At 51.5% G+C, this 27,794-nt stretch overlaps 1 protein-coding gene across 1 annotated transcript in view; it reads right to left on the bottom strand.

Annotated features, from left to right (window-relative positions):
• Positions 1 to 16,126, bottom strand: part of UBASH3A (ubiquitin associated and SH3 domain containing A) — a 40,325-nt gene extending 24,199 nt beyond the window's left edge. Inside the window, exons 1-6 of the mRNA XM_003358975.4 lie at positions 16,008 to 16,126; positions 14,051 to 14,104; positions 10,434 to 10,620; positions 8,467 to 8,665; positions 3,487 to 3,656; positions 2,268 to 2,476 (exon numbers count right to left, since the gene is read on the bottom strand). Coding sequence (XP_003359023.3) covers positions 2,268 to 2,476; positions 3,487 to 3,656; positions 8,467 to 8,665; positions 10,434 to 10,620; positions 14,051 to 14,104; positions 16,008 to 16,120 — 932 coding nt within the window. The 5' untranslated portion in view covers positions 16,121 to 16,126. The remainder of the gene's footprint in view (positions 1 to 2,267; positions 2,477 to 3,486; positions 3,657 to 8,466; positions 8,666 to 10,433; positions 10,621 to 14,050; positions 14,105 to 16,007) is intronic.
• Between the last annotated feature and the right edge of the window lie 11,668 nt (positions 16,127 to 27,794).

Raw genomic sequence — 27,794 nt, 5'->3', positions numbered from 1 at the left:
TTCCTGCCTGCCCTCGCTTAGCCAGCTCAACAATCGAGTACGGCAGTTTCCTTCCTTCCTTCCCTCCCTCCCTCCCTCTCTCTTTCTCTCTCTCTCTCTTTCTCTCTCTCTTTCTTTCTTTCTTTCTTTCTTTCTTTCTTTCTTTCTCTCTCTCTCTCTCTCTCTCTCTCTCTCTCTCTCTCTCTCTCTCTCTTTCTCTCTTTCTCTCTCTTTCTTTCGCTTTTTAGGGCCACACCTGCAGCACATGGAAGTTCCCAGGCTACGGGTTGAACCGAAGCTGCTGCTGCTGGCCTACACCACAGCCACAGCAATGCCAGATCCAAGCTGATTCTGTGGCCTATACCACAGCTCACAGCAATGTCAGATCCTTTAACCCACTGAGCGGGTCCAGGGATCAAACCCACATCCTCATGGATACTAGGTGGGTTTGTTTCCACCGGGCCACAACTGGAACGCTGTAAGGCAGTTTCTTGTAATAAATCCACATGAGTGTACATATGCAGTGTGCAGTATGGATATATATTATATGCTATAATAATATAAAATAGTAGAACAAACATAAATTATTTATACAATTAATAAATCAGCATATGTTAAGTATAAAATAATATAAATATCTTCTATGCATATATTTATGTTATATAAGCACATGATATAAAATTTAACAGGTTTTGCTTCTCTGGTCAGCCTTTCCTGACGCTAAATTTGGTTTTAGGAGTGAGGTGTTGCTGTAACAGATGCAGAAAATTTGGGAGCAGCTTTGAGACTGAGCAGGGGGTGGAGGCCAGGAGGATTTTGAGACGTGTGGACAGACTGTCGATAGAGATATGGATGTTACAGGTGTCCCTGGCAAGGGCTCAGAGGGAAGTGAGATCCGTGTCGCAGGACATTGGAGGAAGAGGGGTCCCTTTCATGTAGTGAGGAAGAGAGTTTAGTGCAGTTGTCCATGGAGAGCAGAACTTGCAAGTCCTGAGGCTGGTTATGCACCCAAGGACCTTTCCAAGCAAAGCGTTAACGTTTCTTCTCAAGGCTCATGTGTGAGGAGAGCGAGACATTGAAGGAAGAAACGTTAAGCCAAACTGAATGAGTGTCTGATGATTTTGAAAATCCTTAGCCTCCCCAGGTGATGCAAAAATTAAGAAATTCTATCTGAACGGGAAGAAGCAAGCTGGGGTTCCCATCGTGGCTCAGCAGGTTAAGAACCCAGCTAGTACCCATGAGGATTTGGGCTCGATCCCTGGCCTTGCTCAGTGGGTTAAGGATCCAGCATTGCGGAGTTCCCGTCGTGGCGCAGTGGTTAACGAATCCGACTAGGAACCATGAGGTTGCGGGTTCGGTCCCTGCGCTTGCTCAGTGGGTTAACGATCCGGCGTTGCCGTGAGCTGTGGTGTAGGTTGCAGACGCGGCTCGGATCTCGCGTTGCTGTGGCTCTGGCGTAGGCCAGAGACTACAGCTCCGATTGGACCCCTAGCCTGGGAACCTCCATATGCCGCGGGAGCGGCCCAAGAAATAGCAAAAAGACAAAAAAAAAAAAAAAAAAAAAAAAAAAAAAGGATCCAGCATTGCTATGAGCTGTGGTGTAGGTCACAGACACAGCTTGGATCTGGCACTGCTGTGGCTGTGGTGTAGGCCTGTAGCTGCAGGTCCATTTGACCCCTAGCCTGGCAACTTCCATATGCCGCAGACGTGGTCTTAAAAAAAAATAAAGGGGAGATGCAAGCCACCAGAATGCCTACAGCTTCAGAGAAAGGAATTCTCCCAACGACCACATGTGCTTGGGAGAGAACCCCTTAGATAAGACCCCAGCCTCCAGCCCAAACTTGGGAGACCCACCACGTGGAAGGCCCAATTATGCCAGACCCATTGGGGAAACTAGGAGACAACAAATGCGTATTGTTCTAGCTGTTAAGTTCATGGCCATCAGTAATAATGGTCCTTAAGACTTCAGAGTTTATACCCTAAGCAGAAGGATTAGGGCGTCTGACCGTAACTTACTAGGTCCATAATAAAGAAGTGGTGATTTGTAGTCATTTTGGGATTAGGATCTCAGGAAAGTCTTAAGTAATTCATGTTTTCTGACTGTTATGAGCAGAAAACTGTGATATTTACCATATGCCTGCAAGGATAACGCTGCCAGCCGGGAGAGGGCAGCTTTGACCAGCGGTGGAAAGGTCTAGACGCATATGGGCACCATGATTACTGTGAGCAGACTCTAGCGGGAGGGAGGAGCCCGGCCCGCGGGGATGGGTGGGGGAGGGGGCCCTCACCTGTGCTTCACCCAGGTGTCACACTCGCTGGCCCGCTCCGTGTAGTTCTCGGGCAGGAAGCCCCGGCAGCCTGTCCGCTGGGAGATCCCAATGACCCAGCCCTCGCTGGCTTCCTCCTGCTGAGTGGGGTCCACGAAGATGTAGTCCCCGAGGCTTAGCGTTAGTTCGTCCACGTTCTGGGGTTTGTACTGGAACAGGACCCGCAGGGTCTAGAAAGGAGGCAGGTGTCTTCACGTAGGGCAAGGACTCGGGTTGGAAAGAGAGATGGGAGGCCTTCCGTTCTCAGGGACCCCCGACGGGTTCTGTGTCCCCAAGACATACCCAAGCCTGACAACAGGAGACTATGACAAAGGGGGCACGGACTTCTGGATAGATTTAGAAGTGAAATTTGGTATCTATCCATCCATCTATCATTGGTCAATTTAACATTTATCTACGTATCTGTACCTATCAATTATCTATAACCTATCTAATCTATCATCTAGCTACCTCTTACCTGTCTACTTCCTATCTGTCTATCTATTTATTCTCTATCTATCTACCTATCTCTACTTATTTCTTATATGAAAAAATCTCAAAGCTACCCACCTCTTTGTCTCTGTCTACCTTCTATCTGTCATCTATCATTTATCTACATCTGTATCTATCAACAATTTATCATCTATCTAACCTATCGACTATCTATCTCTCTATCTATCCGCTACCTAACCTACCTTCCTTATTTCTTATTTGAAAAAATCTCAAAGCCTCACCAGATGTTCACACCCATCTTCCTTGGAGCGGGGGTGTTTGCAGCTTCTCCCACCCCGTGGGACACAACGGACTCATTCACACTTATTCCATATGGGTCTGAAAGGACCACCCAGCACAAGCTTTCTGCCTAAAACCAATCCATTCCGTGGGGAGGAGGTCCTGCAATGTGGCTTCACTCAAATCAGATGTGAACAAATTAATACACAACACGCTGTAGTCATAAGTCTTGGCACCAGTCCCTTTATAACACCAGACTTTTTTCAATTTCCTGCCCAAATTTCTGTGTGTCTGCAGCTCATACAAAAGAATGTTAATTCCAAAATGCAGACAACAAGATGATTTTAAAGAGGGGATAGAAGTTCTTCCTTCTACCGGAAGACCTCCAGCTCCTGGGGCTCCTGGGGGTCAGGGCTCTGTCCGGTGCTTCACCTGTTCCTATGGCGGGAGGGGGGGGGGGTCCGCTCACCTGGTAGTGTACGAAGCGCATGTCGCGGGAGTAAAGCGCGGCTGTCCACTGGCAGCTGTGGCCTGGGTGGACGGCTCTGGCCAGCTGCTCCAGCGTCCTCTGGTGGTGGGGGTAGAACTTGTGGGCCAGGGTCAGATGCAGCTGCTTGGTGCAAGGCTTCACCGTGCAGTCTGTGAAATCAGGCAAAGGGGGCACTTTTACCCAGACGTCTGCAGCACACACCCGGGGGCTCAGCATCCAGGGCGGCTGCCTGCCCAGGCCAGTGGTGCAAACTTCTCTGCACATTGCACCTCCTGCCTCTGCCACCCCTCCCCACGGCTTTGGCGCATCCCCGACAAGGCGAGGACTGGGCGCAGACTGGCCATCGCACAGCTCACCTCGTTAGGGAGATGGCTGGGCACCTTCAGGTTTTATGGGGAGTGGGAAAGCAGAGGGTGTAGAGGTAGAGGTTTGGGGTCTATCGAGTTGCCAGCTAGTTGCCCAAACAGTTGATTCTAGTCCTTCATCCCCTGGGACATGTACAAGCCTCAGTGGCCTGGACACGGGGGCTCACACTCCAAGTCAATGGCTTTTGGCTCAATCACAGAGTCTCTGGAGGAAAACGGCCTGAGCAATGCATCCATCAAATACGGCCGCGTCTCCAGCACTCAGCTGGCCTTGGCGTCATCGGAAGCCCTTGGAGCCGCCAGGCCGGGGCCTTTGTGAGTGGCCTCTGCCCTTGTGGTCCCACCCTCCCGGGCGTCATCTCTGGGCTCTCAGGTCCATGGACAGTGGCGTCCAGGAAGCAGCCAGGACCTGATTACAGCCGGGCCACAAAGCTGCTGTGCTCCGGGGCAGTGGTGATCAGCACAACTGCAGACCTCGGAATCCGAGTCACTTAGCTCTAGACCCAACCTGTCCCATTTGGCAGGTCATTTTGGTCTGACCCAGCCTCCTGGAGGCTGGGACAGCTGCCTGCTGGGTTGTCCTGAGAAACCAGTCTTAACGGTGAGCTTCCCGAGGGGACTTTCAGAAATAGGTAGCCGCTACCTTTCCCACGGGCAATGCTTAGCAAGACCCAGCATCCGTCCTCCCCCCGAAAAAGGTCAAGGGGGATGCGTGCACTTCTTGGAGCCCAGCCCGGAGGCCCCACCTCCATCCTCTGCCTGAGCCTTTTGTTGCTAAGGAGAACCTGGAGGGGTTTCCACACCCTGAGCTGCAGGGCTGAGGAGCCCAAAGCGGAGGGCGCATGGGCGGTGGGACAATTCCTTTCCTCCGGTTTCGGCTGCTGTGGGAGGACGGCCTTGCCGTGTGTGAGCCAGCGGCACCTGGGAAAGGCCTGTGTGGGTCATCACGAGAGAGGTCACCTAGTCACCTGACTCCTGAATGGGCGCTGTCTTCTCTCCGTGGCCCGCGCCCCTAGGGACGTTGAGCTGGTGACGGGCACACTTGTTGGTGAGGACACACCAGAGCTGTCACCAGCCCCTCCCACCCCATCAGGGTCAGGCTCAGGGCACAGGGCGTGTCAGGGTGGGTGGAGCCTGCTCAGGGTCAGGTGATGGACGTGAGATCAAAGCCGGCTCCCCCAGGAAGCGGGGTGGCCAGCGTGAGACCCAGGCATCACGGGGCAGGACAGGGCTGGACTCCAGGGCCACACCCACCACCCACTGGTGGGGAACTCTGTTGGTTTCCGGGCTGTGGTCACAAGTTGTCCAGCACTGGGTGGCTTAAGACCATAGAAAGCTGTTGTCATGGGTCTGGAGGCCAGAAGTTCAAACCCAGGGGTCGGCAGGGCAGATTCCCTCTGGAGACTCTCGGGAGGGTCCCTCCTTGCTCCCTCCACCCCCCAGGGCTCCCGACACTCCTTGGCTGCAGCTGTTCAGTGCCTGCCCCCGAGGTCACGCGGCCTCTCCTCTGTACTCTCTCTTCTCAAGAAGATTCCAGTGGTGGGACTTCGGGCGGCCCCTGCTCCACTGTGACCTCCACAAATTACATCTAAAAGCCCCTATTTCCAACTAAGGTCCTTTTCTGAGGTTCAGGGCAGACATGAATATGAGGGGGTCCTTTGCAGCCCATGACAGTGACCTTGGGCAGACACTTGGCCCTTCACAGCCCTAGGTCACTTGGTTTTTATTTTATTTATTTTTTATTTTTATTTTATTTTTTGTCTTTTTTTTTTTTTTGCCATTTCTAGGGCCGCTCCCGTGGCATATGGAGGTTCCCAGGCTAGGGGTCGAATCGGAGCTGGAGCTGCCAGCCTACACCACAGCCACAGCAACGTGGGATCCAAGCTGCCTCTGCGACCTACACCACAGCTCACGGCCACGCCGGATCGTTAACCCACTGAGCAAGGGCAGGGACCGAACCTGCAACCTCATGGTTCCTAGTCGTATTTGTTAACCACTGAACTGTGACGGGAACTCCGGTCACTTGGTTTTCAAATGGAACCGTGGAGAAGCCACTTCGGCGGTAAGTGAGGGGCTGGGCTGCTCAGAAGCACGTGGCTGACACGTGGCATCGGGCCAAGATTGTCCTTGTGGAGACAAGAGGATGGAGAGTGACCCTCTGAACTCAGGTTTACATAAAGGAGACCAATCCTCAGAGACATGGACCTTGCGGATGAGATCCAGCAAATACCATGTGGTATCACTCACAGGCGGAAGCTAAAAAATGGCACAGGTGAATCTACCTGCAGAACAGAAACTCACAGGCGTAGAGAACAGACTTCTGGTTGTCGAGGAGGAAGCGGGGGAGAGGGATGGGCGTTTGGGGTTAGGAGATGCAAGCTATTACATTTATTTTTTAATGGAACTGTAGTTGATTTACAATGTTGCGCCAACTTCTGCCGGACAGCAGAGTGACCCAGTGATGCATACATATACATGCGTTCTCTTTCCCATATTATCTTCCGTCCCGGTCTATCCCAGGAGACTGGATAGAGGCCCCGTGCTGTACAGCAGGACCCCACTGCTTCTCCATCCTAAATGTAACAGTTTGCCTCTACTGACCCCAGACTCCCTGTCCATCCCACCCCCAGCCCACCCCCACCCCCCTTTGGCAACCACAAGTCTGTTCTTCCTGTCTGGGAGTCTGTTGCTGTTTTGTTCATTTGTGCCTTGTTTATTTATTCATTCCTTATTTCTTCTTTTTAGGGCTGCACCTGCAGCATATGGAAATTTCCAGGCTAGGGGTCCAATTGGAGGCACAGCTGCTGGCCTACGCCACAGCCACAGCCATGCCAGATCTGAGCCGCGTCTGTGACCTACACCACAGCTCATGGCAACACAAGATCCTTAACCCACTGAGCGAGGCCGGGGTTGAATCTGCATCCTCATGGATACTAGTTGGGTTCTTAACCCACTGAGCCACAACAGGAACTCCCATTTGTGCCTTATTTTTATTTTTATTTTTTGGTCTTTCTGTCTTCTCTAGGGCTGCACCCATGGCATGTGGAGGTTCCCAGGCTAGGGGTCCAATCGAAGCTGTAGCCACTGGCCTACACCAGAGCCACAACAATGCCACATCTGAGCTGCATCTGCGACCTACACCACAGCTCATGGCAATGCCAGATCCTAACCCACAGAGCGAGGCCAGGGATCAAACCCGCAACCTCATGGTTCCTAGTCAGATTCGTTAACCACTGAGCTATGACGGGCACTCCCTGTGCCATATTTTAGATTCCGTATAAGAGTGATATCATATGGTATATATCTAAACTAGTACCCCGAGAATGGATAAGCAATGAGGGCCTACTGCACAGGACAGGGAATGCCACCTGATCTCTTAGGACAGACCGCGGTGGAAGATAATCTAAGAGAAGGGAAAGCAAATCTGAGTAGGACTGGGTCACTTTGCTGTACAGCAGACACTGGCACACCCTTGTAGGTCAACTACACTTAAAAAAAAGTTTGAGGAGAACCTGGTTAAACGAAGTTAAACAGGTTCTTTAAAAGCAAGTTCATGTCTAGCACATAGGATTCAAAAAGCCAGCCTCCAAATGGAAGTCTGGGATTAACGAAGGTCGCAGTGGCTGGGGGTCCCTCTCCATACCTGTCTGTGGAGGGGCAGGGAGGGGCCTCTCCCCAGGGTGCCGTGGGCCCTTCCAGTTTCAGACCAGCCAACCCCAGGAGCACCGAGCACCGCTGTGCGCCCGGACCACAGCCACGTTCCCCAGACAGGCTGCATCGTTTGATGGTGAGAGCCCCAGCCGTGGGCCGGGAAAGAAAGCTCAGGGGGTTAGATCCCAGCTCACAGCTGAGGTCAAGTCCAGAATTCTTCCCGCTAGAGTCTCCAGGCGGGGCTGCTGTTTGAGAAAAGAGGATTGGGCTAATTCTCCAAGTGGGTCTAGATCATTTTCCCCCAAGAGGCTGAGGAGACAGGACCACGCTCACACCAAAAAAATCAACATAAATGAGCCAGGCCTTGCGTTTGACCCCCAGCGCTGGCCCGGTGAGGAGAGATGCTGCCGGTGGACATGGGGCTGGGGGAGGCCCCCACTGCCCACCTGCGCCAGCCTACGGTGCCCTGTCGTCATGAAGGCACACAACGTCCCCTCCAGAGACAGCTCCTGGGCAGCTGGAATAGGGCGAGTGTTCTGAAAAACCATGTGCATGCAGACGGGGCCCTCTCCCGCTCAGAGAAGAGTCCTCTGCTGGTCCTCAGGCTTCTACTTGCTCAGGGTTTTGAAGGACGCCCTGGACCATTAGGGAGGGTCTGTCTAATTGTTGGGCCTCGGGTTAAGGCCGGGTCATAGCTGTGGGCTGCAAGGGGCCAGGTGGGCGCAGACATGGGCGGGCGAGGGCCCAGGCACCCTCTGTGAGCAGCCAGCCAGAGCCACCAGACCCGCCAGCAGGCTGACCCTGGCTGCATCGGGGAACCGCCTCACTCCCGCGGCCCTGGGGTCAGCCCATCGCATCCGAGGGTGGCGAGCTGGACCCCTGGCACAAGGCACCCCTTTCTATGAACTGGGCTCTGCGTGCACAACTGCCCGGGGCTGCCCACCTGCTAGGACCGAGGCTTCCGTGGCGAACATCACGGCGAATTCCCGGATGATGTCTGCGGGGCCATCGTCCACGAAGAAGCCCAGGTAGCTGACGGAAGAGTGGAGAACCAGTGGCACGGCCGCGGGGAAGGCGCCCAGGCTCCGGTCCCCCGCTCGCTTCAGTGCCTCGTACAGACACTCCACCTTCTGGTCTTCGCACTGGGGACAGAGACAGGACGCTCACCTTTACCTTAACCAGTGAGCCAGGCAGCGGGGAGCTCTCTGCCGCTCACGACGCCGTGATGTGGCCTACACGGTCCTGGCGTTTGGGGTTACGACCCTGTTCTAGAGCTGGTCCTGTTTCCTAGAGAATTCAGGTCAAGTTCTTTTTGGAACTAAGTATCCTTTCAGGGCCCAGGTCAGAAACCCTCCTCCCTCTAACTATGCCCCTCATGCCACGCCAAGTTGACCCACCGGGCATCACGCCCGAGCCCCCTCCTCCACTCCTGGGGCCCACAGCTGTGCTCAGTGCTGCATTGTTGGCTTCTGGATGTTTCCCGTGGCCCCAGTGAGGCAGACCCGGGTGCACTGCTCAGAACTTACCTGCCGAGGAGGGTCGTAGCCTAGGTCTCGGCTGCTGACCTTCAGACCCGACAGAGGCTGTGTTCTGGCCAGAGATCAAGCCATCCCGCAACAAGCTCCCTGTCAACCCCGCCGTCACCCACATACCTACCCTCTGGCCAGACGGAGCGCCTCCAGGCTCCTGGGCTCAGTGCTGCTCAAGGAAAGCCCTCCCAAGACTGTCCACGTGGATGAGTCTATGCAGCCACGTGGGACCCCAGGGAAACCCAGACATGGCGACCCCCCCCCCGAGATCCTGGCCACCCCTTCTCTCCCAGCAGCTAGCTCCCTCTGATGCCCACAGCCTCTTTATCCTCTGAGCTGGGGCCTTGTCTTGGCTTTATGTGCACCCCATCTCCCCTCCTAACCAGGAGCTCATGAAATTCACCAAATTCACCCCTTTCGGCTCTATCTTTGCAGCCCTTGCAGGGCCTGGAAAGTGCTCTGCTCATAACTTAGGTCCCGGGACCCCAGCCCACCACCAAATGGCAGGGGTTGTCAAGGGCTCTGCAAGGTGCTGTTTGTCCTGGCATCTTCTGGAAATCTTCCCTTCACAGGACTGCCTCCCCCTTCCATGCAGTGACGCGGGGCCTGGGACCAAGGGCTGACAGCAGAGCCGGGGCAGGGCGGGGAGCACCCTCTCTGTGCTTCTCCGTCAGGAACCACAGAGGACTTGGTGTCTCTCCTTCCTTCCCTCGTTCTCAGGCTTCCCTTTTCTTCTGAGTTGCCCAGGTCCTTCTCACCTTCCCAGGCCGCCTAACTGACCCTCTGCTGGATCAGAGGGCTGGTCTCCAAGCCAGGGTGAAGTCCTACATCTGCGTCTGGCCAACCCATCCTTCAGTTGATCCATCACACATTCAGAAGCACCCACCCTGTCTGAGGCACTGCGCTAGTCTCCGAAGGTACACCCGTGAGTGACACCTCCCCTTCCCTTGAGGATCTCAGTCCACTGAGGGGTGTAGCGCTGAACCAGGCACATCCCCACACAACAGGAAAAGCACCGCTAAATGGATAAACAAGAAGGTGGTGGGACACAAAAGGCAACAACCCCTTCTGCCTGGGGTGATGGGGGACACTTTAAAAAGGGAGGGGATAAATGAGTTGGGTTTTGAAGGATGAATAGGAGTTGACCGGATGAAGAGGCAGAGGAAAGTAAAGGATATCTCACACCACAGTTGTGGCCCATCCAAACTTATTTATTTGGATAATTTATTATTATCCAAATAATAATTTTTCATAAATTTATTATTTATGAAAATAAATCCCATGGCTTTTCTCAATTTTGTCCCATCACCACCTAGTTATTGCAGGAAATGACTTCAGCCACCGTATTAATGAGCACTAAAGGCGTGTTGGGCAGACTCACCGTGAAGAAGTCACAGAGCGTGATGTGAGGGAAGACCTCGTGGGCTCTGTTCTTCGCACACTGACGCTTGCTCTCTCTCCAGAACTCTTGAAGTTTGTCCAGCAGGGGCCCAGTGGGACAGAGGAACAGGGCATACTCCTGGGGGATGGGGTCGTCGAGAGAAGGGTCATTGCAGTGGCATCGCAGCCTGTAACGGAGGAGGGGACGTTTTCTCCTGCTGTCGTGGCAAGGAGTCTTTCCCCAGGGAGGACAGCAGTGACGGCGACTCTGAATAATGGCCCCAGCGGGACTCCTCCAGCACAGGGCTGGGTGCGTCCACCCTGGTCTCAGAGCCAGGCTTGTCAGATTCCCAGGCCAAAGACCACGAGAAGGAGAGAAAGGTGACAGGAACACTCAAAACCTGGTCGTCTTACCATCTTTGTGGGCCCTGCATCTTCTCAGGGTGGAAAATCTTGTGGGAAAAACTCACAGTTTAATTCTATCTCTAACTTCAAGTTAAGTGTAAAAACTCAGTCACAGAGAACTAGCCGGGATTTAGGTGGCTACTCTATTTTCTTTCAATCCAGAAAAGTATTTTAATATGGGCGGAACGGATATACAGCCCCGAATTCAAGTTCATTCTCACCAATAATAAAAAAATATTTGAGACAACGCTTTCCTCATTTGTCAAATTAGCAGAATGTCTTTCAGAAGAGAAGAGTTTTGCTTAAGTCCAAGGCGCAGTGAGACTTAAGGATAAATTTCTACCACCTTTATACAAAGCATTTTCCCAATATATATCGAGAGTCTCAAAATTGGAGAAGCTGCTGTGGTTCAGTGGGTTAAGAACCCGACACGGGAGTTCCCGTCGTGGCACACCAGAAACGAATCCAACTAGGAACGATGAGGTTGCGGGTTCGATTCCTGGCCTCGCTCAGCTGGTTGGGGATCTGGCGTTACTGTGAGCTGTGGTGTAGATCACAGACTCGGCTCGGATCCTGCATGGCTGTGGCTGGGATGCAGGCCAGTGGCTACAGCTCTGATTGGACCCCTAGCCTGGGAACCTCCCTGTGCCATGGGTGCAGCCCTGAAAAAAAAAAAGAACCCAATATCGTATCTGTGAGGATACAGGTTTGATCCCTGGTCTTGCTCAGTGAGTTAAGGATCTGGCTTTGCCGTGAGCTGTGGCATAGGTCAAAGCCGCAGCTTGGATCCAGTGTTGCTGTGGCTGCGGTGTAGGCTGGCCGCTGCTGCTCTGGTTTGACCCCTAGCCTGGGAATTTCCATATGCCGCAGGTGAGGCTGTAAAAAGAAAAACAAAACACACATACATACACGAAAAGAAAGACAAAGAGAAACAGTCTCAAAGTCCCCACTCCATTTGAACCAAGAATTCTACTTCCAGAAATTTATCTGGAGGAAAAAGTAAACTATGTAGATAAAACTGCACATATAAAATATTTATTGTGCAGTTATTTATGACAGGAAAGCAGGAAAAACTAGAGAAATGAGAGTAAATTTATCATCTAGTCATTAGAAATTATGGATTTGAAGACTTTTTGATGACTCGAGATGTGCTCGTGATGGAATATTCATTTGGAAATCCGCATCCAGCCCCTGGAGAAACTGTTAAGTTTCTGGTCCTTAGCAGTGAAAAGGTGCCGAGAGAGGAAGCTCTAACCTCCTCGTCGCGGCTCACTTCCTCCTTCTGCAGGAAACCTCGCTTCTTAATCTGTTTGTCTTCTTCCCGACCTTTAGGGAACATGCTCATAGGTAACACTTGTGTGTATCTTACATAAGTCACAAGCTATTGCTCAAGTTATTCTGCAACTTTCATTTTTTTACTCAACAATCCGTTTTTGTAATCTCTCCATGTTGATGCACACACATCTAGTCGAGTCTGCCATGAGTGAAATTTTTTTTTTTTTGCTTTTTAGGGCCATACTCTTGGCGTTTGGAAGTTCCCAGGCTGGGGGTCCAATCGGAGCTGCAGCTGCTGGTCTACACCGCAGTCACAGCAATGCCAGATCCGAGCCACGTCTGTGACCTACACCCCAGCTCACGGCAACGCCGGATCCTTGACTCACCGAGCGGGGCCAGGGATCGAACCTACATCCTTATGGATGGTAGTCGGTCTGTTACCACTGAGCCACACAGTCACTTCCCGAGTGAGCCTTCTAAGAGCTACGTAACATTCCGTCATCTGCATACGTAACATTTCACCCATCCACATGCCTTTGATGGGCCTGGAAATAGTTTTCTTTTTAAAAACTATCAGAGCACCGTGATCAAGATTTTGCACGTGTCTTTTTAGGCCCTTTGCATTTCTCCAGGGAATGAACTTGGATGCGAACCGCTGGGCAGCGGGGGCACACATTTGCTGGGTGGATAGTCACCCCCAGATGGCGACTGGGAAAGTAAGAGCCCCCCATCTTCACCTTGAGGCTGCCCTTGTGGTTAACAGCATCCGAATCTGCAGCTCCCTGCTCAGGAGTGGGGTTGGGTCCGCTCTAGCAGAGTCCAGGGCACCCACTCTCTCCCTGTTCCTGGCAGGGCTGCTGGGCTTTCTGGCTGACTCACTGCTACCAGGACCAACCCCAGCCCTGGAAGCACTGTGGGTTTTTTTAGGGCTGTACCCATGGCACATGGGGAAGTTCCCAGGCTAGGGGTCGAATCGGAGCTGCAGCTTCTGGCCTACCCCACAGCCACAGCCATGGGTTCTGAGCCGCATCTGTAACCTACACCACAGCTCACAGCAATGCCAGATCCTTAACCCACTGAGCGAGGCCAGGGATGGAACCCGTGTCCTCATGGATGCTAGTTGGGTTCTTCACCCCCAGAACAGCAACAGAAATCCTGGGTTTGGTTTTTAGTTCAAGTTTGGCAACTGACCTTGGAGCTCACCTAGGCTGGATGGTCCTGGGTGCCCCCCCCTTGTCCGTACCAGGGTTGAATGTTTGCCCTTGGCCTAGAGTTTCTGGAGGGGGTGGGAGTCCCCACTGAAGACTCGCTGGGCACACAGGGACCCAGTGCCAGTGACGACCATCCTGCTCTGGGGCGGGGACCCCAGCCTGGCGGGACCTGGGTTTTTTGCGTGTTTTTCGTCACAGCTCTTCTGGGTTAGAGCGTGAGGGGACTTCCCCTTGGGGCAGGACAGTGGCGTCACGGCCCACGCGGGCAGGGCTGGGTTTCAGGGAGGGGGTGCCCTCTTGGAGGCCCAGGGCAGAAATCCCAGGCTGGTAGCAGGGGGCAGCTGGCAGGGTCGCAGACCTGGCGGTGGCAGAGCCACTTGGACCCTAGCCTAGGGCTCCCCTGCCCGAAGCAGCAGGCTCCCTCAAGGTGCCACATGTGGGGACTTAAGGGACATACGCCCGGCCCCCGCAAGGCCCGTCCCCATCAGAGGCAGAGATAGTGGTGACTCGGGGTCATCGTATCTGCGACATGGCTCTTCCTCATTTGGTCAGCAACCCCCCCCCCCCCCGCCCCCCGCCAGCCGCATTCGGGTTACGGAAGGCTTCAGACATTCTCTCTCTTTTGCTGTCCATTCAAACACGGGTTCTTTCCTCCTTCGGCTCTGCCCCGGCCGCCCAGAGGGTCCACTGCGCAGAGACCTCACCGCCCTGCCGGTGCCCCACTCACCAGTCTGATGCCTCCTCCACCGTCTTCCTCCCCGTAGCTGCCAGTGCCTTGAGCCTGTGGGGGCAGGACGCAAGGAGCCCTCAGAACCTGCCTTTTGCTTCTGGGGGGAGGGTCAGAGCAACGGGGTGTCTGTGCAGGACATGGGACCTTCAGCCCCCCGATCCACCGCTGGGGGCTGGTGGGCGAGACCTCTCCTCGGGGAGCAGCACCCAGGCCTCTGGCCTCTGGTGGCATCGCTGTGAGTTTGGAAATGTGGACGCTCACATCTGGCCCCTGCCCCCCTGCTTCCCTGGCCCCCACCTTCGTCCATGGAACGGAGAGCAAGGGCTCATGTCCTGAGTCCACCCATGCCTGAATCCCACCTCCCTGACCCAACCCCTCCCCACAGCCAGGTGGCCCTCCTCTCAGACCCTTGAGTTCGCGTGGGGAATACATTAGAAGCTGCCTTAGGCAACCTTAGGCAGCCATCAGGGCCGTGTCCCTGGCTGGCACACATGCCTACTGGCCAAGAAGCCGCCTGGCATCAACACACCCTGAGGGAGGTGGCTCTCCTCTGGTGTCCCTCTTCCAGAAAGCCCACCCCAAATGCCCAGGTAGGGGGGCCGTGCAGCCCCTCTGTGTCTCCTCGCTGCCCGTGAGGTCGCCAGGCCCCCATCTCAATGGACCGCCCTCCGATCCGTCTGCCAGCTCCCCGGGCCCGAGTCTTACTTGTCATTGAGACCAGGACACGTGCACATTGGATGGAGCTTAACCGAAGGGGACCAGATTGGGCCCAGTGGAGTTTGGTGGAGGCATTCAGCCTGGAAATTGCTGGAGCTGATCAGGAACCCACTTCGCTGGATGCCTGAAGTGGGGAGGCCCCTGGAGAGCTCATTGGAAGCTTTACCTGGTGCTCCAGCCTAAGGGTCACATTTAAAACATGCTTCTCCACCCAGCACACAGCTGATGTTTAAATTGGAAGGGGCTTGGGGTGTGCTTTCAACGGCAGCTTTGGCCACATGGCAAAGTGTGGGCTCTAGAGGTGAGGAGAGGGGGTTTCAGCCCCCCTTTTGCACCCCCTGCCCCCTCCAGCCTCGGGGTCCCCCTCCGCACCCTGCCCATGCCTTGTTTCCTTTCGAGCTCACAGCCCCCCGCTCAGTGTGAGCAGAACGTGAGGACAGAGCCCCAGTGCGGGTTAGGGAGCAAAGGGGTCCAGCCTCAGGCACTCCAGCAGCTGGGTCACAGGGGTTCGTTAACCTGTTTAAGGCGCGTTTGCCCCCCTCCCAAGTGCAAGGTCACATCAGGAGGCCTCCGGCATAGTTCCCAGACAAATGAGCATGTGAAAAGGACCTGATCTAAGGAACTGGTTCCCCGTGGAAACTGTGACCGGGTGTTGGTCTGAAAGCTCATAGTTTGGGGATGCCCCTCTGTCTCCGAGAGGGTAACTCGCGAGGTTGAGGGGTCTCTGGGTGCACCTCCTCCTTGGATAAGTGGGTCGTGTCCACCTGCTCGGGGAGGTCCTTGACCCTTTTTTACATCATCAGACATCCGGGAGCTTCCCCTCAAAGACAAGGGCTCTCCCTTCGCACCGAGAGAAGCACATTCTGGCGGATTTCAAGAGGCCCCCGCCTCCGAGGCCCACCCGACTTTGGGGCTTTCGAATTCGAGTCTGCAAGGCCATCTCAGGCTCGCTGAGCTGACCACCGAGGGGGGCAGCCAGGCCCCAAGTCCCCCCACACCCTGGCTCCCATTTCCCAGATGTCACAGGGCCCCCATCACCAGCCAGAAGAGTTTGTCTTTAAAAAGCGAAGGTCGTGTCCTTCATAAAAGCAGAACGGGCCTCACTTGGAGCAGGTCTCTGGCCCTGCGCGGTTCACCCCTCGCACAGGAAGTAAGTGCTCTGAGCCACCTGCAATTTTGCAGCCGTAGAGGGGTCGGCGGGGGGTCAGGGACCCTGGCCAGGCAGGGGGGTACTCACGCGGTGTGGGCCGGGAAGCCCATGTCCAGGAGGGGCTCCAGGAGCGCCGAGGAGCTGCGGCCCTTGAGCTTGCTGGTAACCTTGGCGTAGAGCTGTGTCTCCCCCGCTGCCATCTCTTCCTGCCCGCAGACTGAGCGGAGCAGATAAAGCCGGAGAGGGAGAGGCAGGGAGCCTGAGGCTGAGAAGAGAAACCTCAAGCCCTTTGTGATCTGTCTGACAAAAGCTAATATCCTGTTTGCACGAGATACCCGTTTGCAGAACTCTCTTTGCAGAGTGTGGGTGTGGCGCCCCTTCCACTTTGGGCTTTGGGGTCCGTCGGACTCCCCGCCTGGGATCAGCCGCCGCTGAGACTTGGGCTGCCCTTGGGAGCCAGTTGGCCTGCGAGGGGGTGGGGGGGACAAGGGGGAGGGGAAGCGGGGGTGGGGTTCTGAACCCCGAGGCACCTGGATCTTGGCCTCCTTAACCTGCATGGGACATTAGACTCCGCTGTATCTACTGTCCCTGCTAGCTCTGAAATGCGGGACCCTTTCAGCTGTTCATTGACTTTTTAAACATTTCGAATACTTTTAAAGTTGGATGTGTGTGCAGAAAAGCTGACGAATCCTACATGCACGGCTCAGGGCATTTGCACGAAGCAGGCACGGACACCTCATCCTTCAATAAAGCAGGTCTTCCACTGGGGGAATTTTAGCCCCTTTCCCCAGGGACCACTGGCTCTGTCTGGAGACATATTTGGTTGTCACAATGGATGGAGGGGGCGCTCGCCATCAGGTTGAGGCCAGGAAGGCTGCAGGGCTCATGACAGTGAAGAAGGGTCCATCCCAAGGTGTCAGCAGGGCCAAGGCTGAGAAGCTGTACCCCAGAACACCACCATCCTCAGAAGCCCCCGGCCCCCGGGATCCCCGCCGCCTGCGCAGGCTTCTAGCTGTCTCCTCCTTCCCCCGAAAGTAGCTGCTGGGTTTACTTGTGTGTTAATTTTGTCCCCACGTTGAAACTGACATAAACAGAACCATAGAACAAGCACTCTCCCAGGTCTGGTTCCTTCTGCCCAAAACTATGTGGGTGGAATTTACCCACATAACGGCCCGCAGTGGTGGTTCACTGCATGGATGTGTGTTATTCCATCAGATACGTGTACCCCATCTTATTTCTCCGCTTCTCTGAGGATGTGCACTTCTGGGGTTGTCAGTTGTTTGGATGCTGAGACACTCTTGTTTATGCCTGGGGGCCTGAGGTGTGCCTTTCTGCTGGGGACCCATTGAGGAGTGGGTAGCTGTGTCCTAGGACACGTGCCCGCTTCATGAGCAACTGCCGGGTGACTCTGCAAAGCCGTTGTCCCAGCAGCGGATGGGGCTCCTGCTGTTCTGCCTCCTGGCCCACCCTGGCTTCTGAGTTTCAGCCCTTCTGAGGGTGTGGCGAGGTGTGTCATTGTGGCTCTAATTTGCATTTCCCCGAATGGCAGTGGCACGGAGCACCACGAGTCGGGCTCCGGCCCTTGAATATCCTCCTTGGGGAAGGGTCTGCTCAGGCCATCTGTCATTTTTAGATGGTTTGTATGGGTTTTCTTATCCATTTCTGGCAACTCTGGAGGGGAGTCTTTTGTTGGGTTCCTTTCAAGGTAATAACTTCTTACAGGCTGTGGTTTGCTTTTTAAATCTCTTAGTGATGACTTTGAGTGAAACAAAAGTGCTTAATTTGAATAAAAATGAATTTATCTTTTTTTTTATGGTTAGAACTTTCGACATCCTGTGTAAGAAATCACTGTTAGACCCACAGATGCAGAGAACAGGCTTGTGGCCACCAAGGTGGGGGGAGGAGGCAGGGGAGGGTGAGACTGGGAGTTTGGGATTAGCAGCCGCAGGCTATTCTGCAGGGAATGGAAAAATAACAGGTCCTATTGTATAGTCCAGGGAACTCTATTCAATATCCTGCCATAAATCAAAAGGGAAAAGACAAAAAAAGACACCACTGCTAATTCCACTTTGATGGAGATGGCTGTCTCTGGAGTTTTACCGTATTTACTGTTTGTGTTGAGCAATACGGCCCATTGGAATGAGTTCTTTCTATGGCGGGAGGTAGGGGTAAAAGATCGTTTATTTCTCTGTACCTTTGCTCATTGAAAAGACCGTCCTTTACCCCGTGGATGGCAGTAGAGTGTATTACACATCCGCTGACTGTATATGTATCAGTCTGTCTCTGACTCTATTATGCTGCCTTCTTTGATTGGTCCATTTCTGTGTCCACATGATGCTGTTATAATGACTAGCGTGCTAAGCCCTCTGATTTGTCTTCCACTTTAAGATTCTCTCATCCCTCTAAGGCCTTTGGATTTTTCAGATACATTTAAACATCAGGCGGCCGTAGTGTGGTGGTGGAGGGTGAAAAAGACACCCCCCCCATGCGGCCAACTGATGCCCAACAGAGGGGCCAAAGGAATTCACTGGGGAAGGAATGATATTTTCTGCAAATGGTGCTGGAAAACCGCGTATCCAGGTGGGAACTGTATGAACCTCGACCGTGACTTCACATCATGCCCCCAAATTAATTCACAGTGTGTAAGGGACCTAAACGTACAAGCCCTTAGGAAACTTCTCAAAGAAAAACTCTTTGCTACGTTGGCGTTTGCAAGACTTTCTCAGGCCATAAAAAGCATGAACCATACGAGAAGAAAGTGGATAAATTGGGGTCACCCAAACTGAAAACTTTTGCTCTTTAAAAGACACCGTAAAAAATAAAAAGGGGGAGTTCCCATCATGGCTCAACGGTAACAAGCCCGATGAGCATCCACGAGGATGCGGGCTGGATCCCCGGCCTTACTCAGTGGGTTAAGGATCGGGCGTCACTGTGTGCTGTGGTGTAGGTCACAGAAGCGGCTCAGATCTGGCGTGGCTGTGGCTGTGGCGCAGGCCGGCAGCTGTAGGGGTCTGATTTGACCCCTAGCCTGGGAAATTCCATATGCCTATGGGTGCGGCCCTAAAAAGACAAATAAATAAATAAATGAATGAATAGGGCAGGCATAGCCTGGGAGAAAATATCACTATATATCATACCTGACAAAGGACTTATATCCAGGAGACACACACACACACACACATGTATAGTGTATATATTTATTCTTGTAATCAATAATAAGAAAACAAAAAAATCCAGTTTAAAAATAGGCAAAATGGAACTTCCTGCTGGGTTAAAGATCTGGCATTGTCACTGCTGTAGCTTGGCTTGCTGCTGTGGCGAGGGTTTGATCCCTGGCCCAGGAACTTCCGCATACTGTGGGCAGGGTTGAAAAAAAATAGGCAAAAGATCTAAATGGACATTTAACAAAAGAAGGAATATAAATAGCTAATGAGGATGTGAAAAGCTATTCAACATTAATCATCAGAGAAATGTAAATTAAAACCACAATGTGACACCACAACACACTTCCTAGAAGAGCTGAAATTGAAAAGAAGACGATACCAAGTTTTATTTTTTTTAATTTTTTTTGTCTTTTTGCCTTTTCTAGGGCCGCACCTGCAGCATATGAAGGTTCCCAGGCTAGGGGTTGAATCAGAGCTGCAGCTGCCGGCCTCCACCACAGCCACAGCAACGAGGGATCCGAGCTGCGTCTGTGACCTACAACGCAGCTCACAGCAATGTCGGATCCTTAACCCACCGAGCAAGGCCAGGGATCAAACCCGAAACCTCATGGTTCCTAGTCGGATTTGTTAACCACTGAGCCACGACGGGAACTCCAAGAAGACAATACCTAGTTTTGACAAGACTGTGGAGTCAATGGAACTGGCATATGTTGTTGGTGGAATGCAGCATTGTCCAACCATCTTGGAACACATTTCAACACTTTTGTATGAAGTTAATCAGCTACTGCGCTATGACCAATCCACTTCTAGCCATCTGCCCGGGAGACATGAGGGTGTATGTCCACACTGGGATTGTCTGTGAATGCCCGTTGTGGCTTTATTCACAGGAGACCCACACTGGAAAGAATCCAAATGTCCACCAGCTGGTGACTCGACACACAAATTGTGGTCTAGCCAATCAATGGATAACCTTGATGGATAATGAGGGACCCACTGCTGGTTCATGTAACAGCACGGATAAACTCAAAAGAATATTTTGTTGGCCGAAAGGAGCCAGACACACGATTATGCATACCATATGCTTTTATTTAATAGAAATCCTTAAAAAGGTAAAACTGATCTATAGAATCAAAGCGGATCAAGGGACCCACCAAGGCTGGAGGATGCGGGGCTTCAGGGGATGACGGAGACGTCCTCTCTCCTGATTTGGGGGTGACTGTGCGGGTGTACAGAGGTTCAAAACTGACCGGACTGCATTTTATAGTGTGTAAATTAACCTCAATCACATGGATTTTAAAAAAGAAAAGGGGAGTTCTTGTCGGGGCTCAGTGGAAACGAACCTGACTGGCATCCACGAGGACGCAGGTTGGATCCCTGGCCTTGCTCGGTGAGTTAAGATCCGGCGTTGCCCCGAGCTGTGGTGTGGGTCGCAGACCTGGCTCGATCCCGCGTTGCTGTGGCTGTGGCGCAGGCCGGCATCTACAGCTCCAGTTCGACCCCTCGCCGCGGGAGCAGCCCTAAAAAGACAAAAAAGAAAGAAAGAGAAGGGAAGGAGTCCAAAGGACAATAAAAAGCAATATGCTAATTTCCACCCCAGAAGGCCTGCTGGGACCCTGTATGGGGTTTCACTGAGTCTGTAGTCAGCCTCAACACTGTTGGATCTTTTCTTCCATGAACATGGTGCATCTCTTTAATTTCTCTTAGTAATTTTCAGTATTTTACACTACTGTCATTGTTAATCCCTACATCTTGTATGTTTCTGATGCTACTGTTTTCAAATAATTTTGACGTCCCATTTGCTTGCTGCCAGTGTAGAGAAATGCAATTGATTTTTTTTTTTTTTTTTTTTTTTTGTCTTTTTAGGGCCGCACCCACAGCATAGAGGTTCCCAGGCTAGGCGTCCAATCAGAGCTGTGCCATGAGGGGAACTCCAAGAAGAGCAATTGATTTTTATGTGTTGACATACCATCCAATCATCTGGCTGAGATCACAGTAGTTCTAATATTTTGTAGATGCTTTTGTATTTTCTGTGTATACAATTATGTCATCTTCAAATAACGACAGTTTTCTCCTCACTTGCTAGTATTTATCAACTTTATTTCCTTTTCTTGCCATATTGTCTGCAACGACTTGCTGTGTCATGTTGAATGAAAGCGGCTTTTTGGTGGATTCTCTTTATCAAATAAAAGAAACTCCTGGAGTTCCCGTCGTGGCGCAGTGGTTAACGAATCCGACTAGGAACCATGAGGTTGCGGGTTCGGTCCCTGCCCTTGCTCAGTGGGTTAAGTATCCAGTGTTGCAGTGAGTTGTGATGTAGGTCGAAGACGAGGCTGAGATACCAGGTTACTGTGGCTGTGGTGTAGACCAGCGTCTACAGCTCTGATAAGACCCCTAGCCTGGGAACCTCCATATGCCGCGAGAGCGGCCCACGAAATAGCAAAAAGACCAAAAAAAAAAAAAAAAAAAAGGAAAGAAATTCCTTTTCACTCCTAGTTTACCTAAGTGTTTTGAAATTTCATTAGTAGATATTATATACATATATATTTTTGTATTTTTTTAGGGCTGCACCTGTGCCACATGGAAGTTCTCAGGCGAGGGGTTGAATCAGAGTTACAGCTGCTCGCCTGCACCACAGTCACAGCAATGCGGGATCCAAGCCACGTCTGAAACCTACACCACAGCTCATGGCAACGCCGGATCCTTAACCCCACCGAGCAAGGCCAGGGATTGAACCTGTGTCCTCATGGATACTAGTCAGATTCATTTCTGCTGAGCCGGGAACTCCAGATACTATGTTTTATCAAATGCTTTTTCATATTATTTTCCTTCTGTACTCAATTAATTAGATAACTTATACCATTGATTTTTGAATGTTAAATCAGCCTTGTTTTCCAAAGACCAAACCTCTTTGACATGTTACATCCTTTTCATATATTGCTAGAATCAATTCATTAATGCTTTATTTGAATTTTTTGCATCCGTATTTGTAAATTAGCTTGGCCTGCTGTTTTCCTTTCTTTTAATTTCCCGGTCAGGTGTTTTTCGTTTCGTTTTTTTTGTTTTTTTTTTTTTTTGCCATTTCTAGGGCCGCTCCAGCAGCATATGGAGGTTCCCAGGCTAGGGGTCGAATCGGAGTCATAGCCACTGGCCTACGTCAGAGCCACAGCAACGCGGGATCCGAGCCATGTCTGCGACCTAGACCACAGCTCCGGATCCTTAACCCACGGAGCAAGGCCAGGGACTGAACCCGCAACCTCATGGTTCCTAGTCAGATTCGTTAACCACTGCGCCACGACAGGAACTCCTAATTTCCTGGTCAGGCTTTGATGTCGGTGGTGACCAACTTGTTTGGTTAACTTGGGAGTGTCTGGGTCTTACCACTGAACGTTCCCGCCCCAGGCCCCCCACCCCCGGTCCCAGGGAAACAAGGACCGTCGGTCACCCTCAGTGTCAGCATTATTCTAGCCTCATAAACGAGATGGGAAGTGTTCCCGCTTTTCAAATTCTCTTGAGTTTTTTTAAGATGGGTATCATTTCCTTAAATATATGAAAAGACTTATCAGTGATCCCAGCTGGGCCTAGAATTTTCTTTGTTGGAAAGTTTTAAACTATGGATTTAATTAATTTAACAGATATGAGTACTCTTGTATCTGTTTTATTAAATTGTTTTCAAGGAATCTGGCCATTCTGCATCAATCGTCAAAATTCCTGGCACTTCCAACTCTGTGACATAGTTTTCTGCGTCCAGGTTGTGGATCTTGAAAATAAAAGTCAGTTATTTTACCAGCAAAAAAGGGATTTATTTATTCGAGAATAGCAAAGAATTGCAATTCAGGACAAGCGAGGCATGGGAAAAACCATAGGCAAGTCCAACAAACAAAAAACAAACAAAGGAGAGGAATGTATTTTACAGCAAAAAAAAGGGAGAAGTTGGAAGGGGTTGTTTTGAGCCAAGTTCCTGGGAAAAGAAGAGCGAGAGCTCGTAGGGACAATGGTTCCTGCTGGGCTGCGCTGCTGGGGGGTGGATTTCCCGGAGGAGATGCAACCTGCGTCTTTTCTGTGAGGGCCTGTCATTGGTGGTTGAGTCTCAGCGTCTTTTCCTGTCAGGGCCTGTCATTGGTGGTTGAGTCTCAGCGTCTTTTCCTGTCAGGGTCTGTCATTGGTGGTTGAGTCTCAGCGTCTTTTCCTGTCAGGGTCTGTCATTGGTGGTTGAGTCTCAGCGGATGGAGGAGTCTTCTCTTGGGGTCTGTAATTGACACATACCCCTGCTTCTGTTAGAGCTCCCCCTTCTGGCCTCCCAACTCCATTTTGATGAGTTTCCCTCTATTTTATTTTCTCCTTTTTACTGCCACACCCTCAGCCTATGGAAGGTCCCAGGCCAGGGACTGAATCCCTGCCACAGCTGGGGCAATGCGAGGTCCTTTAACCCACTGCGCTGGGCTGGCATCCATCCCACATCCCCGCGGTGACCCAAAAGGCACTGCAGTCAAATTCTTAACACACTGTGTCACAGCGGGAACTCCTTCCCTGTATGAATTTTCACAAGGTTTTACAGTATTGATTAGATAATTCTTAGGCGTTTGATCATTACTGATGCACAGTACACTGTATCTTTTTAAGATTTCCTGCTCGTACTCTGTTGCTAGTAAATCAGAGTACAAGTCATTTCACATTATTTTACACTCATCTTAGTCACAAGTTTTGCTTGACTTACTTATTAATTCTAATAACTTTATCTTCAGAATAGTAATTTTTGGAGTTCCCGTCGTGGCGCAGTGGTTAACGAATCCGACTAGGAACGATGAGGTTGCATGTTCGGTCCTTGCTCTTGCTCAGCGGGTTAACGATCCGGCGTTGCCCTGAGCTGTGGTGTAGGTCGTAGACGCGGCTCGGATCCTGCATTGCTGTGGCTCTGGTGTAGGCTGGTGGTTACAGCTTCGATTCGACCCCTAGCATGGGAACGTCCATATGCTGCGGAAGCGGCCCAAGAAATGGCAAAAAGACAAAAAAAAAAAAAAAAAAAAAAAAAGACAGAATAGTAATTTTAAGATATTCTAGGTGCAAAATAACTTTGTCTATCAATGATAATTGCTTTTTATATTTTTAATGAGTACGTAATCTTTTCATTTGAAAATTCTCCCTCCCTCCCTTTTTTCCCTCCTTCCTTCCTCTCATTTTTCTTTCCTCTTTTTTCTTTTTCTCTTTTCTTCCTTTTCCCTCTCCCACTGCCTTCTTCCAGTTTTGTTGCACTGGCTGGGACTCCAGCTATTGAATGCATCTGGTACCTATCTACAAAGTTCACCTCCTCATATATATATTGCTCTCCATCTCAGAGAAAAAGGTTTCACTATTTACTATTTGTAAAAAATATATTTTAAAATAATGTATTTTTATTTTAAATAAAAATATTTTTAAAATTAAATATATTTTGAAATACATTTTAAAAATTATTGTAAAATAATATATTTTTCCTGGGAGGATTTCAAAAGATGACATAACTTCAAAATCAAATGAAGTCTAGACCTTAAATATGAAAGGCTGAAAATAGACAAAACTTGTTCCTCAAAGGGAAAAAAAAAGTAGATTTGGGGTCTGAAATATAGCCGCTACTCAAATATATTTTTCTCTTTGAAGAGTAAACCACTTTTTTGAGCAGTTGTACTTATAACATATTAAAAGTTAATTTCTTTTTATTAAAAAAAACTTATTTGTATACATCAGGAAATGCCCTATCTAGCAACTAATTCCTTTTCTTTTTCTTTTCTTTTTTTCATCTTTCTGCCTTTTCTAGGACTGCACTCACGGCATATGGAGATTCCCAGGCTAGGGGTCTAATCGGAGCTGTAGCCACCGGCCTACACCAGAGCCACAGCAACGCTGGATCCAAGCCGCATCTGCGACCTACACCACAGCTCACAGAAATGCTGGATTCTTAACCCACTGCGCAAGGCCAGGGATCGAACCGGAAACCTCATGGTTCTTAGTCGGATTTGTTAACCACTGAGCCACGACGGGAACTCCCTAGATTCCTTTTCTTTAGCTTGCAATGTTGTCTTCCAAGGCCAACAGTGAAAAGATTAAAGCTTCTGGATTGACAATTGCTACGGTGGTTAACCCCAAACCTCCCTTCACTCACTAAAGGAGTCAAGGTGGGAACAGATGACACCTATTCCTCATGCCCTGTGCTGGTGGTTACAAGGGCTTCCCAGTGGGGGGCACCCTCAGGGTGGGAGGCTGCGGCTCATACCTCCAAACCAGGACCCCTTAAGTCATCAGCTTGGTGAGTATCAGATGCCAGCCTAGGTACACTGATTTCTCCTTCCTTAAAATTTTAGTTTGAGCATGACAGAATTGAGCTCTAGGTAACATTTCTTGGGGGCTACTTGATGGGTGGAAGTCTAGCTACCTTCATGATTTCTTTCTTTCTTTTTTTTTTTTTTTTTTTTTGTCTTTTTGCCTTTTCTAGGGCTGCACCTGTGGCATATGGAGGTTCCCAGGCTAGTAGTCTAATCGGAGCTGTAGCCACCGGCCTACGCCAGAGCCACAGCAACGCAGGATGCGAGTCGCATCTGTAACCTACACCACAGCTCACGGCAACGCCGGATCGTTAACCCACTGAGCAAGGGCAGGGCTCATGGTTCCTAGTCGGATTCGTTAACCACTGCGCCACGACGGGAACTCCTACCTTCATGGTTTCTTTTCCTAACACCCCCTAGTGAATTGGCTCAGTCTTTGACGTCATGTGACTTTGGGTTTCCTGCATGTCTACTGCAATTGTTCATTTACCGTGGTTGTCAATCAGCTCATGGACTTGGACCCCCATCATAAAGTCCTCGTCGCGCCAGACACTAAAAGAGGACATTCTGGACTCTGCGTCCCAAGGGCTGCCCCACGCTGGGGAGCGCCATGCGCAAGGCTCATTTAAAAGCCAACCAAGAATCGAGTCCTAAATTTCCTGTCACTGTCCCCAGGTGCAGAAGGGCGGAAGGCGTAAAGGATGGATGCACGACCTGGGACCTTGCCAGATGTGTGGGCCGGTGCTGGGAGGCAGGACAACAGGACCAAAACAAAACCACGACGGCTGACTGCAGCTCTTCGGCCATGGTTGCCACTGGCAAACCTCACCGACTCTACCTCCCTTGAGCCCCACCTGCACCACCAGCCCTGGCCCTCCTGGCTCTCTGAGCACCCACCCCTGTGCCTACACTCGGGGGTCCCAGGTGGAGCCCCACTACGCCCTGCTCAGGTCTGCCATGCTTTTCCATCCCGTGGAAGCCAGACCAGCGTCCTCCCAGGGGCCCGGACCCTCTGTGATCTGCCTGCAGGCCTCTCCAGGCTCACAGGCTTTCTCGAGTTTCTCAACCACGGCCAGCTCATCTCCTCCACTGGGCCTTTGACCTTGATGGTCCTGTGCTCAGAGCAACCTCCCTCTTAGCTCACCCTCCGCCGCACTCTCTCATGTCATCGTGGGCTTGGCTAAATCGGCACTTCTTCCTGGAGCCCTTCCCCCACCGCCCTGTCCCATCGCTCTCCAAGCCTCTCCCAGCCTCATCTCGTCCCAGTGTTGGTCATCCCCCGAGACCGCAGGCGGGTGCTTTGTCCCCTCTGCCATCTGCTCTGATGGCCCCTGTGCACCTGCTGAACAAATGAATGCCCCATCCATACCTGGCTCACATCCACCCGGGCCCTCCGAAGGGGCTCCTGGTCCCCTGGCCCAGAGCAGCAGGGCTCTGTTCTCTCCAGATAACACATCTTGAAGCTGCTTTGTGTGCAGAAACCTCTTGGGACACAGAGGCCCCTGCAGAGTGGAGGCAAAGTGTCTCTGTGGCTGTGGGTCCCTGCCTTTTGTCTAAACCTGGGCTCAGGCACACAGAGGGCTGGGAACCCCCATCAGAGCGTTTCCCTGCCCGCCCAGGCAAGCCTGCTCCGCACCAGGCAGGACCTATCCGTTCTTTAAAATACAAGAAGCGCCTGTGTTCCAAAGCCTCTCTTAGGAGCAGTTTCTGAAAAGCTTTCCTTACCTTACTTACTAATTAAAGGCAAGCCATACTTTCCCCTCCTGGTCCCCGCATGATACCACCAGAGCTACCTGATAGCCGCCGCCAGGTAGGGTTACACAGAGGCCCGCGACAGTGCCATTACCGCGATGACTGAGTCGACAAGGCTGCGTGACTCTGTGGAAATAGTTCCCGAGTGGACCAAACCGTTGGCGGCCTGCTGACCCTCACGCTGGCTTTTATAATGAAAAAGGGAACTGTTTCTGCTTTTAAGGATGGCGGCTCCAGAAATGGTGAGTTCAGTGGGGGAGGGGGGAGGAGAGCAGGTGCTTCTAAGAGCTGAGTGTCCACGTGTCTCGAGGTCGTGAAACTCCAGGGGACGGCCTCTGGGGATGGGATGTCCTCACCTAAGTTCCATGTTTTGGAAAGAATTTTGTCATTGACCCTATTCCCCATTCTAAAGTTAGGCTGTGGGGTTTGCCTGAAGCGGATAGTAAGTGGCAATAATTGACGGGAATCCAAGGAAACAATGCTGAAAGTGAAGTTTCTAGATTCCTAAGAGGGTCTTCGAAGCTCCTCCTATGATGAAAATGAAGTGAACATTTTTAGGGCACGACTCTTGCTCAGAATTCCCTAGACCACGTGACATGGCAGGCAGACAAAGCTGAAGTGGCTTCAGGGCTCCCCTTTTGAATTCCAAACATTACAAGTAA

This window comes from Sus scrofa, chromosome 13 (assembly GCF_054392235.1).
Source record: "Sus scrofa isolate SSC_HxYL_T2T_F1_AM1 chromosome 13, Sscrofa_HxYL_maternal_Yorkshire_Landrace_v2.0, whole genome shotgun sequence".
Classification (NCBI taxonomy): Eukaryota; Metazoa; Chordata; class Mammalia; order Artiodactyla; family Suidae; genus Sus; species Sus scrofa.
This window is presented reverse-complemented; position numbering and strand designations above follow the sequence as displayed.